Here is a 15478-nt window from a genome sequence, read left to right on the forward strand (position 1 = left end):
GATGGGCATATCCTAGGCCACAGCTTTTTTGGGAAGCACAGTGAGGGGGCCGGGAGGGGATGTCAAGCCATATCTGCCCCCCCTCAAAATGCACTGTGGTGGTACTGTGCCACCTGCAGCCACCGAGAACGATGCTGGTGCAGGGCAGAGCCCGGGGGGACACAGGCCACCAGCAGTCCCTGAGGTCTGCCCTTTCCTCAAAACGCAGACTGAGTACTGGGATGGGCTCTTCACCACCACCAAAGTGTCGTAACAGGGTTCAGAGGTGCCACGCCACCAACTCAGGAGGCCACAGCTAATCTCTGCCCAGTTTGCCACGACAGAGCTCATACAGAGCCACGAGACCTGCTAGAAAAACAATAAAAATGAAATCGGATTTACAGACATTTTCCCTTCCAAGTCCTGAGGACTGGAATGGTTTGTTTTCTTGCTCTGCTTGTGCGTAGTTGTGGGGATGGGAAAGCAGCAGCCTGTGGGACAAGCTGGGCACTGCTGGAGTGGGGGACCCCTAGCTTTGTGATGAGGTTCCTGTCCGTCTCCCATCACATTTGTGCTCATGAAACTTCTGTAAAATTGCTGGGTCATGTCACTAGCACCTCACTTGCACCAACTCCTTCCCACACTCCGTCCCTAAGCCTCTTCCATCCTCCCATGGCCTCACACAGGACCCTGCTGCCCTGGGTGCATGCTACCCCCCCATCTGTGATCCATCCCAAGTATTTTTAGAGGGCATTTCTGCCCTGGGCTGTATCTTGTCCCATGAGCTCTCCAAATTGCCCCATCTTGGTCAAGCAGATGGGGCTTCAGGAAACCTGCCACCTGCCTGTGGGGCACAGCTGCCATTGGGATGAGCATTTCTGGAGTGATCGCTGGACACATTGGTTGAACCTGGTGGGTCCCGTTATTTTGGCCAGCACCTGCTTCCCTCCTGGCCCTGCGGGTGTGTGGTCAAGCTGAATGCCACTGACCATGAGTCAGCAAAACCCATTGCCCTCCCGGCCCCGAGGCACTGCATGACTCAGCAAAATCCTGTGTGGCTCATTCGGGCAAGGGGCCAAGGCATAGCGGGTCCGCAGCACCGGCAGCCTGACCCCAGAGGCATCACTGCTGCTGCTGCTGCTGCTGCTGCTGCTGCTGCTGCTGCGGGCTCCAGCTCACAGGTCCCCTCCTCTCATCCCCCTGGATGCTTGTGGGCAGGAGTGGGTCAGACATAAACCAGCCCCATCCAAGCAAACCCACCATCATGAAGGGCTCTAAACCCCTTTACAAATGTGCTTTGCAGACAAAAAGGACAGCCCTGATGCCAGGCCCAGGCCTCCCCTACGTCCCTTATAGGCTTTCCTGGAGCCTGTGGCAGAGCAAGTGAAGTACCAGTCCTCCTCCCTTCTCTTTGAAGTGGCTGGGAAACTATAGCTGGCCAGAAAACCTGCACCTTGGCCTCCAGGCTGGGGCACCTATGGCAGCTCCTCCTCAAGTGTTTCCAGTCTGGCCAGTCTCTGCTAGAATCCCATGGCTATGGAGTGGGCTCCAGAGTGCAGGGATGGGCCAGTGAGTACAGCATACTAGTCACGTACCATCACACAGCAAAGTGCTTCAGCAAAGAACTCTGGACCCAGGCTGTGTCTGTTTCTTTGATTCCAGGAGATTAGAGGCAAGCTTTGCTGTTATGAATGAGCCTTAGCTTGAGCTTCCTGGTAGCAGGGCTTGTTCCTCATCTGGGACTGCTCTCATACCAGTGCGAGAGGGTTGCTGCTTTTTGAACTGTTCTAAGTGACTTACATGTCCCATGTTTCCAATGGTTTAATGGGAAAAAAGGAGAATGGGGCTGTGTCAGGGAATATTACAGTAGTGATCCTTTCCTGGGTGCTTGCAGGTTGGGAAGGGACTGGGGGTCTTATCCCCCGAGTTTTTAATCTGTCTCTGTCCCTTGGCACCAGTAGTTTTGGAGCTGACACTGCAGTGCCTGCATGCTGGGAGGCCGGTGGCTCCAGCAAGGAGACAGGATTTCTGCTTTCAGGCTTCCTCAGCACCTCTGTGGAATGTTTGCCCTGATGTTAAAGCCTTAAGAAGTACAGTGGGTATGTTTAACCAGGAGCTGGGAGCACGTCTGGGTATTTAAAGGCTGGGACCGTGAAAGTTGCACCATATTATCTTAAAAAGATAGAGTAGCACGAGCCTGGACTTAGGGTTTTTTGCACACTTTTCCTTGTTTATGGAGCAAACAGGGAGTGCCATGGCTGAGGTATCTAGAGAATGTGTGAGACACAATGGAGGAGTCTATCTCTCCTCACTCCTATTTTTGTCACAGTGGATGATGAACCCCTTTCCTTGCTGCTCTGTCTCCCTAGCGCCCTGCATCCCCTGTGGCTCCAGGGGTGAACCAGCGCATCTTCCCCTGCAGCCCCAGCTGTGGGTGTGGGGTGACACGCCCCTGGGGCCCGGCCATGCTTTTGCAACCTCCCTGCCTGCTTGAGAGGATTCCCAAGGTGGGGTCAAATGACTAAGCTCCAATAGCTCCAGTTGGGAAGGGCACCCCAGCTCTGGGAGGTTGGGGTCTCCTCTGCAAGTGACACCTGGTTGTCCCATCTGCCCTTTGCTCCACAGGCAGGGACCCGATGCAGCTTAGTTTATAAACATAGAATCCTTAAGGTTGGAAAAGACCCTTAAGATCTTCGAGTCCAACCAGCAACCCAGCACTGCCAAGTCCCCCACTAAACCATGTCCCTAAATAACACATTTGCATGGCTTTTAAATGCCTTCAGCAATGGTGATTCCACCATTTCTCTGACCAGTCTGTTCCAATGCCTGATTTCAGGGAATAAATTTTTCCAATATCCAGTCTAAAGCTCATCTGGCACAACTTGAGGCCATTTTCTCTCATCCTGTCATCTGTTACCGGGGAAAACAAGCTCTCACCTCACTGCAATCCCCTTTCAAGCAATTGTAGAGAGTGATGAAGTCTCTCCTGAGCCTCCTTTTCTCCACACTAAACACCCCCAGCTCCCTCAGCCTCTCCTCATAGGACTTCTGCACCAGACACTTGACCAGCTCCACTGCCCTTCTCTGGACATGCTTCAGCACCTCAATGACTTTCCTGTAGTGAGGGGCCCAGAACTGGGCACAGGACTTGAGATGCAGCCTCACCGGCACCAGTACAGAGGGACAATCATTGCCCTAACCCTGCTGGCCACACTATTTTTGATAGAGGCCAGGATGCCACTGGTTTCCTTGGCCACAGGAGCACACTGGCTCATGTTCAGTTTCAAATGCCTTATTTTTGGGGGGCTCTAGCAGGTCTCCCATTTGCAGTTTGGCAGACCTCTGCCAGGGTTGCTGCAGTGGTCTCTTTGTCCTTACATGTGGCTGTGTGTTTGCCTTCACCCTTTCCTCAGTGTTTTTTCCCTAAATTTATTTATCACAGCAGCACCAATGTTGTGAACTACAATGACCTACAGGGCAAGGAAAGCTTCAGCTCAGAGATGAAGATTATTTTTTTGCTCAGCTGTGGGTGGGATTTTTAGAGGGCGTCTTCAAATTCAAGAAAATGCATTTCTGATTTTGAAGCTCGTTGCTAAAAGGAAAGAAAACCGGTCTCCTGTCTGAGCTGAACAGAGCCTACGGGTGCACAAGACTGGGCAAGTCTGGTTTCAAGCAGCCTGTTTCTGCTGGTGCTGGTGTGAAGGTGCTGGATGCAGCTCATTAGTGGAGCCTGATTCACCATCCCTGAGATCCCAAGAGAAGCAGTAGTAACTTTTTCCCGGCATGGTGCCAGGACTTCACCCACTCCCTACACCATTTCCTAAACTGATGTACAATTCACAAGGTGAGGGTGCGTTTTGCAGTGGCGCTGGCACATCCCAAACTACACCCTTTTTCAGGGTAACACCCACAAAAGCAAGACTAAATGGTGGTTTAGTAGCAGCTCTGGGTGGTGGGAAACCTGGGAGCAGAGGAGGGGTTGCACTGAGCACAACAAGGTGACTCATGCAGCCCTGGCCATTGTGTCCCAGTGCTGCGGGCACTGGGGAAGATGTTCTTGGCATCATGGGTAGTGGCAATCCCCAGTCCATTCATGCTGGCTGGCTGGGGCTGGCTTGGAGGCACAGCTGGCCAGCAGCCTGCTGAAACATGTTCTGGCTGCCATCATGGGCTGCAGTGACCTAGGGGAAATGCTAAGTGGAGTTGCGGAAGGCCAAGGCTGGTATTTTTTCCTTTGGTGTCCCTCACACTGCAAACCGTGATCCTGCTGGCAGGTGAGGGTGGCTCACTGGTGGCTGTGTGACACAACTGGATGTCATAACAGGCAGGAGCCCTGAGCATGGCTCCATCCTCATCAGGGCCATTTGCAGCAGCCTTCAAGCATGGAGTGTTTTCATCACATCTTGCTTTTCCATCTTTTTCCTAGCTATTTAAAAAAAAAACCCAGAAAGGATTTCATAAGTGAAATATATTTACTGTCTTTAAGATTCTGAGCTGCTCTGGTGTCTTCACTAGAGTTTACTTACACATTACCCTGTCTCAGTGGGCTGCTGCCAAGCTTGACATCGCCTGTCCCTGTGTCCCACGCATTTCGTGGCCCTGCCCAAATCCTTGCCACCCCCACACCACCTGCCCGCTCCTGACCCCGCTCGGCGTTGGATGTTCTTCGTCATCCCCTGGCCCATCCTCCCCCATGGCTAGTGACACACCTGGCACCCACCTTGGGGAGGAGGAGACCTGCCTCTCCCTGGCTGCAGGCCCTGTCTGCTCCTCAGGGCAGGGATCTCACGTTGTTTGCCTCACCTGAGTTATTTTGCAGCAGGCTGAAATTGCGAGGGACGGGCAACAACAATCGTGGTAGACCCTGGCAGCAAGGCAGCGTGACCCGTGGCTGACAGGATGGGGTGATAAGTGACAATGATGGTATTGATTCATCCCCACCCACGCCAGGATGTGATGGAGAACACAGGGACCCAACTCACCTTATCACCACCTTGGGCAATTCCTGCTTCTGTCCCCCATGTAAGCCTGACTTGGGACAGGGGGTATTGGCATGCTGGTGGGCTTTCCATCATGACGCAGAGAAGTGCCTCCAGCCATGTCCAAGCACACATTTCATTTCATTTGCCAGCACTAGATGTCATTTAATTATTTCCTTTAGTTTCCAGCAGAAGCTGCCCTAAGATGACGATCAGTTTTACAATCATGTCTCTTCCACATAACAAAACACTGAAGCAATTGACACTCCTGATCCTGAGAGGAGTGTGAGGTCAGAAAGATGAGGGTCAACACCCCATTGCAACCCAAGAATCAGCTTAAAAGTTGCAATGTGTTTTCTTGGAGTGGGAGCAACCAGCTCTCAATGGTTATTTGGTAAATCAGTCTGTTCCTCCTGGGGCAGTTTCTGCTGTGTCAATATTTCCACAAAGGCTCTGAATTCTAATTTATTGTCACCTTTCTGCTAAGCTCCATCTTTACTTGCCACCACAGCCACTATTTTAAGTGTGACTGCCTGGGGTTAAGATCTTGAAACCAGTTTTAAGCACGTTGGCAAACACAGTCTGTGGCTTTGCACACCCTCTCTCTGACCTTCTACATGCACGACAGCCTGTTAATAATTTTTTGCAGCGTGGGACGTGGCATCTTGGCCTCTCTGGCTGAGAAGTCCTGAGTGTTTCTCAAGGTACACTGCCACCAGGGTGACTTAGGGTTAAGGTTATGGTCAAAAATCTAAAGATGCCTTGCTCAGTGCTCATGATCAAAGGTGCTTGTAGGTTAGGGAGGTGTGGGAGCATCTTTGGCAGACACTGCAGCTGCACCCAGGTCCTGCAGCCTCCAGCATCCTCTCCCTCTGCAGCCAGGAGTCAATGAAGCTGAACAGCTCGGACACTGCCACTGCAGATCTCTGTTAGCAGATAAATACACGTCAATCTTCCCTCCCTGCAGTACCACCATTTCATAAAACCCTTTCTCTTGTTTAGCACTGAGTTGTTTTGTTTTTAGCATTGCAACCCTAAATTGACTGGTGCAGTGAGGGAGGGATTAAGGGCACGGTCCTGGGCAAAGGTCTCCCATAACTCCTCAAGGCCAACCAGCTGCAGCCTCTGATCCCTGGGGTCACGCGCCCCACCCTGAAACAAGGGCCACTTGTTTGGCATTGCTGGCAGAACTGGGCCCTGCAGAGGAGGCAGCTGCCCTGCCTGTGGCTGAGAAGACTAGGGGCCCACTTCCTTTTCTGGACCACGAGGGTGTCTCAGAGGGGAGCCCAGACACCAGGCAGCTTTGGCTGGGGTTGTGCAGGGTTGTTGGAAAGCAATGGTCAGAATCAAGTGCAGGTCCTCAGAGCCCCCTGTGCACTTCTCTTCCTGGAGTGGAAAGGTATGAAACCCAGCAGGATATAGAGGGAGCCTATCTGTGGTGGTGACATGGCACTGTGGTCTGCTCCTGCCTTGCCCTGGCCAGCAAAACCTGAGATGAGTATCAGAGAAGCATGCCATGACCAGCCCCAGCAGCTAAACCCTCTTCAGGTTGCAGCAGCAGCACAAGACCTTGGAGCATCAGCAATGCCTTGAAGGAGGGAGCTTAAGATGCCTCAGAAAGCCAAAACCTGAGGAGCATCCTAAGCATAAATGAACTTATTACAGCAGCCTCTAAGACAGAAACAGCAAGTTTGTCCTTGCAGCAGGGCATGAAGCTGCAGCAGTCCTTGACAGAGGGTGTTTTCGATGGCACATCATTGGAGCAGGGCAATAAGGGCAGTTTTGATGCTACAAGGTTGAACTATGGCCTATAGCAGCTGTACTTGGCCCCATATGATGCAACCCCCACAAGTCCCGAGTTTCCTTCCTTTTTTCCTATTTTGGGCAGGTTTTGCCCTGTCATCCCCCACTGTGCTGACAGTGCTGGAAGAAGGCATGTGGCGCTTTCCCGCTGCCCTAGCATCCCACACACTGCAGCGGCTCACGTGGGCCTTCCCCACCACCCTTGACTCAGCTAATTTCCTCTCGCCCAAGGCGGTGACCAAGCTCCTGCTGGCCCTGTCCAGGCATCAGCAAATGCAATGGGTCAGGGTGGTGGAAGATGCCCACAGTCACGTCCAGCACTGGGTCCGTGTCCCCAGCAGCAGCTGCCATGGAAGCAGCTGGCTGTGTGTGGCAGGCAGGGCGGGAGGTGGGGGCTTGGATCCCGGCACTGAGCCCGGTGGTATCTGACCTGCACAAAAGTGGGACAAATATCTGCACCTGCTTACTGAGCATGTTTGGAGCATCCTGTAATTAATGTTTGTTCAGCTGACGGCTGCTTAGCATTATTAGCGAATGATGAGTGGCTGATGTTGTTGATGTTGCTACCTCGAAACATCTAATTTCAGCATCTGCACTGAGCAAAAGGGCCATGGGCCAGACGGTTGGTGCCAAGACCCTGCCAGGCTTTGCTTCTTTGGAGGTGGCTTCCTATCAAATCTGTGCACATGGGCATCCCTGCCCTGCCTTAGCAACCCTGAGTTTGGACCCAAACAGTGGCCACAAAGGCAGGGACAGGACCTCTGCCAGTGGCATGTCAGGGCCAGCAGCTGCCCTTGCTAAGGCAAGAAGTGCAGAATCCCATGCTCAAGGTAGCAGGACTGAGCTTGGAGACAGATACAAGATGACATTCAGGCACCTAATCCAAAGCCCACTGAAGGTTTCTTGTGTGTTTAAGCCATTTTGATGAACATGCCAAACACCTGATAAGTAAACAAATGTATGTAAAGGAGCACTGAATTATCCCACCCTTCCTCCCACACTGCTAGACACAGGCATGAGGAACAAGCACTCACACTGGGATGCTTGTTTATTTATTTATTGGGGGGGGGAAATAAGCTTTGGTGAGAGTAACACTTGTGAAGCCTTTAAAAGAATTATTTTCTGATTACACTGAGGTTAAAACAACCAAGCCAGCATTGTCTTTATCTCCTTGCCCATAATCCCGCTGACGCCTGAGCAGCTAGATTACATTTTTTAACAAGGCGTTTCTGGACAGCTGGCAGGGATTTGAGGTGCCATGTCCCCAGGCAGCACAGTGGCCTCTAGTGGCAACTCACATCCAGCCCTGGGGAAAGAAACCTGCAGGTGAACCTCGCAGGTTCCTTGTTCCCCAGGAAAATTAAGAACTGAGTCCAAACTGCCAGAGGAGAGGCATCCCTGTTTGGGGTATGGTGTGATGTCAGGCAGGGAAACCGAGCACACCAGGTACCCCATGTGCAAGGAGCAGTTGTTCCTGAGACCTCCACCCATGCCCTCCACCCACGGCTCTGGAGATCCATTTAAGGTTGGCCACAGTTCCCAGTCCTGCCCCAGCCCCCGTGGTGCCGGTCTGCAGCCCGGGCCCCTCCATGGCTTGTGCTGCAGGCAGCCTATCTCCAGTGCCCTCTCCTGGTGGGACCTCAGTGCTGGGCTGTAGCCTTGTCCCTGTCTTGCAGCTCCAGGAGCTGAGTGTCCCACGTCTGTCTCCTAAAAGCACTCTGGGCAGTATGCATGTCTAAGGAAAACTGTCTTGTGCTATAATCTCTTTTATGAGGAGGAATAGCTTGGGCTTTCTTTCTTCAACCCATTCACCCATTTCTAAAAGGTTTGTAGGTCCTTTACAGTTTTGAAGTCTTTCTCCCTCTTCTGAGTTTGGCAGGAGCTGCCTGAAGCACTCACTAGCACATCACTCTCCTCAGGAAACCAAGATGAGTGTGTCCAGTGAGGCACAGTCTTGAGAGCTCTCTTCAGGCAGATGGGAATAAATAATAGAATAATAGAATGGTTTGAGTTGGAAGAGACCTTAAAGATCAGCCAGTTTCAGCCACCCTCGTGTGACCAGGGACACCTTTCACTAGACCAGGTTACTCAGAGCTCCATCCTCCAACCTGACCTTTGATACTCCCAGAGATGGAGCATCCACAACTTCCCTGGGCAACCTATTTCAGTGCCTCATCACCCTCACAGAAAAGAATTTGTGCCTAATATCTGATCTAACCCTGCCTTTGTTCAGTTTGAAGCCATTCCCCCTTGTCCTGTCACTACATGCTTTTGTAAATAATCCCTCCCCATCTTTCCTGTACATTCCCTTCAGGTCCTGGAAGGCCGCAGTTAGGTTACCCTGAAGCCTTCTCTTTTCGAGGCTGAACAATCCCAATTCTCTCAGCCTTTCCTCATAGGAGAGGCGCTCAATCCCTTTGATCATCTTGGTCTGCCTCTTCTGGACTCGGCTCAACAGGCTGATGTCCTTCCTGTGTTGCTCAATCTTGGGGACAGTCTGAGCACTGCCAAAACTAGCATTTTTTTTCTTGCTCCTTTCATCTTGTGTGTATGGCATTAGCTTCACTAATTTCTTTGAGAAAAGTCCCCAGGTCCTACATGGCAGGTAGGTGTAGTCCCCAGTGTCAGAGCAAAGGTGTCCTCCCATCCTGGAGCAGTTGTGTCTTTTGGCTTTATCCTAAGACGTAAAAAACCTCTTATGAGGAGCAGAAATATGCATCAAGCTTTGCATGGGAGTCCATGCTCTCGTTCCCCTTCCCTGAGATTTGCTTGCTGCACATTAGGAGATCTTTCCTTCTCCACCAGAAGTTTTGCCTCCAACTGACCCAGTCCCGTGTTGCTGGGAGGGAGGACTGCTGGCCTGCAGCCCATCAGCAGCAGGAGGGGACCCAGGCAGAGGGTACCCCCACATTCTGGGCCCCTTGGATGTTATGAAGCCCATCATCAAAGAAAATGTGAGGCTGGATCTGGGCGAGGATGGGGCCTTTGGGAGCCCCATCCATGAAGAAGGCCTCGTCGATGGGCAGACCCCATTCCCGGAGCGTTTTGATGGCTCGCACGCCCATGTCCCGGCCGCTGCGCGCTGTCACCAGGTAGGTGCGGATAGGGGACTCTCCCTGGCCAAACTTCTTACGCATCTTCCCGAGGTGCATGGCAAAAGCCTTCAGGGGACCCTGGAAGGACAGCAAGACAGTTGGGAGTGTGTGGGAAATAAGGAAACACCTGCTCTGCCTGTACAAGCCACTTGTTCCTCCCTCAGGCTTTCTCAGGGCTCTGCAGAGCACACAATGCCTGTGGGCTCCAGGACTGGGCAATGCTGGGACTGGGGATGTGCACTGCGGTCCCTGGGAGGAAGGCGAGCCTTGTGGTGCTCATCCCAATCCCAAAGTGACCAGCAAGGTACATCCCAGCAAGCAGTGCCTCTGGGTCTGAGTCCTGCAGGGACTTGGACAGCAAGAGGTCACAGCCTACAAAAGGTGGTGTTTGGATTAGCCACAATCCTAGATATTTAGGGCTTATTTACAGGAGATAAGAGATCCATTTCCAGTGAGACTCCAGATCAGGCTCACACCAGGGACTGAGTAGTGGATGCATAGGGACTCTGTAAGGATTTCTGCTTTTGTGACTGTTCATGCCAAAGCCCTAGCAGGGGAGACGGCAGAGCCTGTGGGTGCCCATGGAAGTGAGGTGGCATGCTCACCTCTCCTATGGGGACGGCCTCCATGGCCCGCTCGTACTGCAGTGCCCCCTCCAGGCCCTGCTCCTGGAAGATCCGGTCTGTCTCATCTGAGAAGAGCACGGCGTCCCCGTCAAACACCACGCGGAGTGGAGTGCTGGGGGCCTGCACCTCTTGCTGGAAGACGAGCGCCGCTGAGACCCCTGTGAGGCAGAGCAAGCTGGGGTCAGGGGGGACAGCCCTCCCTGGGGCACCCCATGCATGGCCAGCTGCTCCCCACGCATCTGCTGCAGCCCTGACCCACATCACTATGCCAGGGCCTCCAAGTCAGGGAGCTTTCTGGGGGAGTCAGCCCAGCATTTCCATGGCTCTGTTATTCCCTGAGAAAGTGCTGCTGATCAGAAACCAAGGTCTGGGCAGATACTGAAGTGTGGTAAGAGATGGTGGGTGGTTGTCAAGGCATGAGCAGCCCTCCTCCTGGTGCTTGCTCACCCTGCCAAGCCTCAATCTTTAATGCCCAGATTTAGCACACTGTGATGTGAATAATATGGGCTGGCATCTCCATTGATTGTGGTAATTGGCTTAATTACAGTCTCTTCCTACAAGCTGCTCCCTGCCCACCCTCATATGTGGACCCAGGCTCCCAGATGGGAGACACTTGTCAGGGCAATGATTCTCTCAAGGAGGTTCCAGGAATGTGCTGTGTGGTGAAGGAAAGTCCAGGCTGCAGATGGCTTGCTCCTGACCTTGAAGGACGGTGGCCAGCTGATGTGCTCATATCCAAGTGAATTAATAAGAAGGTGATTAACCCCATTAGAGGAGTTGGGGAGACTGCACTTCCTCTGATTGAGGGCAGACACGTGCTTACTGAGCACACAGAAACTCTGCATGTACCAAGACAGTAAATTTCTGTGGCATCCTCACAAAGCCCTGGGAATCGCTGATAAGCCCTCACTGATGAATAGAATTGCATTTTTGGTTAGAAAGGCTTAAATGTCAGGCAGGGAATGACCAGCCCATGGCAGAGCTGTGCTCAAAATGATGCATAATGCACTCAGTGACTTGTGAGGGCATCTGAGCAAGCCTGGTGTGTTTGCAGGCTACTGGTAAGGACAGAAAAGGAGATTGAACTGTTCAGGACTGTACTGGTAATCAACGTGCCATTCACCCCTTGTCCCTGTGAAATCACAGGCTCTGGTGTTGTCTCTTGGTACTGAGCTGCTTGGAAAAAGTGTGGTGGGTTTGGGGCCGTGGGATGGAGGGGAGAACGTACCTCTCCGGAGGGCGTTGCAGACATCTGTCCTGTCAGCTGAGAGGAACAGCTTGACGCCGTGGGACTTCAGGTACTGCGTGGAGTCTTCGTCACTGACGAAGCAGAACTTGGAGATCTCCAGGCCTTCAGGACAAGGGATGTGAGTGAAATCTTATGGAGCAATATCTTCCTCACAGCCCCTCCCTGGTCCCTCCCTTCCTGGGTCTCGGTGTGCTTTTCTGCAAGAGCTCAGGGCAATGAATTTCCCAGTGATGTATGGGGAACCTGCCTGTGTTCTTGCTGCATCTTCTTGACCTGTTGTTGCTCCTATAAAACTGCAGAGTGCATGTAAATATTCCCTGTATTCCTCTCTTAAACGAGCATTCCTCCTGACAGCACTCTGGGATTTAGGGTGGCTTTTTTAAACTTTTTTTATTTTCAGTACCTGCCTGAACATGCCCAGGCTGTTCAAAATGCTGCAACTTCCTGGTGTAAAAGATATGGCTGAGGGGAGCTGGGGTCCAAGAGAACCCCGTCCCCTTGTATCCCCTGGCTCTCTGTTTGCCACTGATGATCCACTGTGGTGCCTGATCTGCTGTGCAGCCTCCTAGACACAGCCAGGGATGGGTCCCCCTTACCGTAGTGCTTGGCGCTGTTGATGATGCGCATGCCGCTCTCTGGGCTGTTGTTGGAGAGCACCAGGATGTCAAAGAGGTCCCTCTCTGCTGGGTTGCTCTCCAGGATCTTCTTGTTAACATACTGCACTGCCTGGGAGGAGATGGGACTCTTTTAAAGAGGCATGGCTGCAGTACCTTTGCAGGCGTTCTTGTGCAGTTACGGTTAGTGGTTTGTGCTGCATCTGTCAGCTACGGCAAGGCTGGCATGTTATGGAGAGCCAGACAGAGCAACCATCCTGGAAAAGCCAGGAGGAGATGGACTGGTCAGAAGAACAGATCTCAGTGCCCTGCAATGAGGCCAAGAGATCAGCACAGGTTGATGATGTGACAAACCCTGTGATGGGAGTTGAGATTTAAAGCTGGGGAAGCTGAGCTTTCACCCCATCCTGTGAGTGTCTGCATGTGCCCCATGCCAGGTGTGGGGCTCACCTGGATGAAGGCAAAGGCTGTGCCTGGTGGCAAGGGCTTGTCCTGGTTGGCCTGCTGGTGCCTTGTGTACTCCTCCTTGCCCTTCTCCAGGTAGAGCTTGTGCTCCTCCTCCAGGTTGAAGATGGCTCTGGTGGTCACAGCAACGACCAGTGCTGTGCTGGGGTCTTTCTGCAGGACAGGGAGGAAAGAGGAGTCAGGGGACAGCAGAGAAGGAGCTCAGGGAGATGGAGTGAGCAGGGGGCACCAACCAGAGTGGTGGGGTTGGGTGCTGGAGGTATCACCCCTGTGTCACGGTTCCTGATGCCAGAGGTACCACACCCAGTCTTCATCTTCAGGCCACCAAGGATGGGGCTGGCAGTTGTGAAACCCTAACCTGTCTGATAAGTGCCACATGCTCCAAGGACAGCTCACACAGAGGGGATTGCTCCATAATTTTGTTCTTTGTGGGGCCAGCACAGCCACAGTCATCTGTTTGTGCTGGGTTTCTTTGCACATAATGGTGGTACTACCCTTTGTTTGTGTCTGCTGAATAAAGTCTCTGTGTATGTAGACATGGCTGCTCCAAAATTTAAGTGTGAGCAAATGTACCTGTCCAGTCCAAGCAACTGGAAATCACATGGACTTCACTGGGAACAAGAGCCCAGAGCCCTGGGACAGCCTTCTGGCACAGACTTCTGCTGAAACCCAGGCACGAGCAATTCAGGCCACCACAGTTCTGGGCTGTGGTGTATTCCCTTCTGTGGTGGCATTTCAAGGCTTGGTTTGGAAATACAGGATGTGTGTTTTGTAATGGACAGCCCTTTTACCTGTTTTACGTTGGTGTTTATGACTGTGCTTTCCAGCTCTGCCATCTTCAACTCTCAACCTTTAAGAGAAAATACAAAATTAAACCTACAGATTATAATGTAATCAATCTATAGTCATTCTTGAGAGGGGAAAGAGTGGAAAGGAGACAGGAAACATCCTACACACCAAGCATAGCAGCCCAAATGAACCTGTTTCTCCTGACAGCAGCGTTGCTCTGAGAAAAACTGTTCTAATAGCTCCAATTAAATGTGATGGAAAAATGGCTTTTCAAACACAGATCACTATTTTATTTTTACTTCTGTTTTTCTCAAAGAGTATTTTTCTCTGTGTGGAACTGCTGAAAGCTGTTGTGTAGCTCTTTTCCAAACAAAATAAGGCTGTCTTTAAAAGCCCAAGTAGGTTTCTAGTTCACATCCTTGTTGCCTTTTTTTGCCACTTTTGCTTGAATGGTGAATTTGCATTTACAAATGAAGGAATTCACTGCATCAGCAGCTCATTTGCAGCTGTAAAAAGCCGGAGTAAGTAGAAGAGTGTGGTGAGGGCTTGGATAAAGGCTGAGACCCCTGCGATGGGGTTGGTCTGCCCCTCCACAGCCCTGTGAGCCAGTAAGGCCCTAGCTGATTACTGTACTGGGGGGCTGGGCAAGCAAAGAGCAAAGCCAACATGCAGTGTAAAGGACAAGTCAGGGTTTCTACAGAGACCTGTCTTGTGCCCCAGTTTTATTTAATTAATGTTTATTGTTCAGGGACTGAAAAATGTTGCCTGGGCCAGTAGGCACCACTGGCTGATGCCAGCCGTGAGAGCCACAGCCTTGCCATGGGGGGCTCAGAGCTTCCATGTGCACTCCCCGACTGCCCCAGGAGTAGAAAGTCCTGCAACAGGGCTACTACCCCAGCCAGAGCTGCCTGGAAAGCCAGGAGATGCTGAGCATCCTCTGCTTCCTCCACCCCCTGCCCCATGCTGGGAAGGGGTCTCCTCCCCGAGAGGGTGGCAAACACCAGCCCAGCGCAGGCAGGAGCTTTCCTCCGACATAATCTCAGCCAAGTATTCTCTGAAAGTCAAAACTAAACGCAAAGGGGTAACGGAGCTGAGCAGCCCTTCCTGGTGGGAGAATCCACCTCTAATTTCTGCTTCGCTCTTCCAAGCACTGCAAACCAAGCCCGACTTCTCCTTTCCATCTCTCTGCCCCGACAGCCCGCAGCGCTGTTCGCACCCAGACACCCGGATCCGCACGGGCACACGTCTCGCTGCCAGACCGCAGGAAAGCCTTCCAGGCGGGCGCTGCTGGTCCCCGCAGCTCTTCCTACGGCTGCCTAGCAGGGAGTAGATGTTACCCCCTGCACACAGACAGGGTTCTGCCGGAGAGAAAAGCGCACACTCACTCACTCACCCTGAGCGCTGCCTCTGCTCCCGGCCCGGCCCGGCCCGTCCCGCAGCAGCATCCCGGCCGTGTCCCGCTGTTTATATTTCCCCCTGCCGCGCTGCAGGAAGCGGGCAGGAGCCGGGATGGGCGCAGCTCCGCTCCCCGGCGCGCTGGGATTTGTAGGCAGCCAGCTGGTTGGCGTCCTGCCCGGGCCAGACTGCATTTCCCGGCTGGCATTGCAGAGGATCACGGTCACCTGCGCCTGGCTTCGGACACGGCCGCGGTCACCCTGGGGAGGGCCCTCGGCGCTGCTCCCGCCTCCGCAGCTCTCTCGGCGCTTGTGCTCAGTGGCTGATCGCGGTCCACAAGCCGTGATGTCTTATTTCTGCAGCTGGAGTGTTTATAGAGTGCCTCCAGTCCTCTCATTTTCCAGCCCTGAATGGTTGTATTTTTGACCGAAAAAAATAGGGGTACCTGGTCCATAATGACTCGGGGCAGATGCAGGGATGCGGG

The 15478-nt window shown here is 52.7% G+C and overlaps 1 protein-coding gene across 1 annotated transcript; it reads right to left on the reverse strand.

The window, feature by feature from the left end:
• Nucleotides 1-7802: 7802 nt before the first annotated feature.
• LOC139590291 (cytosolic 5'-nucleotidase 1A-like) lies at nt 7803-15213 on the reverse strand. The gene is made up of 7 exons (XM_071427742.1): nt 14993-15213; nt 13602-13660; nt 12796-12963; nt 12328-12457; nt 11711-11833; nt 10462-10640; nt 7803-9934 (listed from the first exon to the last, which is right to left on the reverse strand). The coding sequence occupies exons 2-7, from the start codon at nt 13644-13646 to the stop codon at nt 9632-9634; spliced, it is 948 nt and encodes a 315-aa protein (XP_071283843.1). The 5' UTR covers nt 13647-13660; nt 14993-15213; the 3' UTR covers nt 7803-9631.
• Between the last annotated feature and the right edge of the window lie 265 nt (nt 15214-15478).

This window comes from Agelaius tricolor, unplaced genomic scaffold, assembly GCF_023055355.1.
Source record: "Agelaius tricolor isolate 1412-34295 unplaced genomic scaffold, bAgeTri1.0.p SCAF_5, whole genome shotgun sequence".
In the NCBI taxonomy this organism is placed as follows: domain Eukaryota; kingdom Metazoa; phylum Chordata; class Aves; order Passeriformes; family Icteridae; genus Agelaius; species Agelaius tricolor.

Excerpts from the sequence above, each read along its gene's own strand:
- LOC139590291 (XM_071427742.1), bottom strand. The coding sequence starts at position 13,646 with ATGGCAGAGCTGGAAAGCACAGTCATAAACACCAACGTAAAACAG. Across the intron at positions 12,458-12,795 it reads CAGCCTTTGCCTTCATCCAG|GCAGTGCAGTATGTTAACAA; the intron begins GTGAGCCCCACA and ends ATCTCCTCCCAG. Across the intron at positions 9,935-10,461 it reads AGGCCGTCCCCATAGGAGAG|GGTCCCCTGAAGGCTTTTGC; the intron begins GTGAGCATGCCA and ends CTGTCCTTCCAG.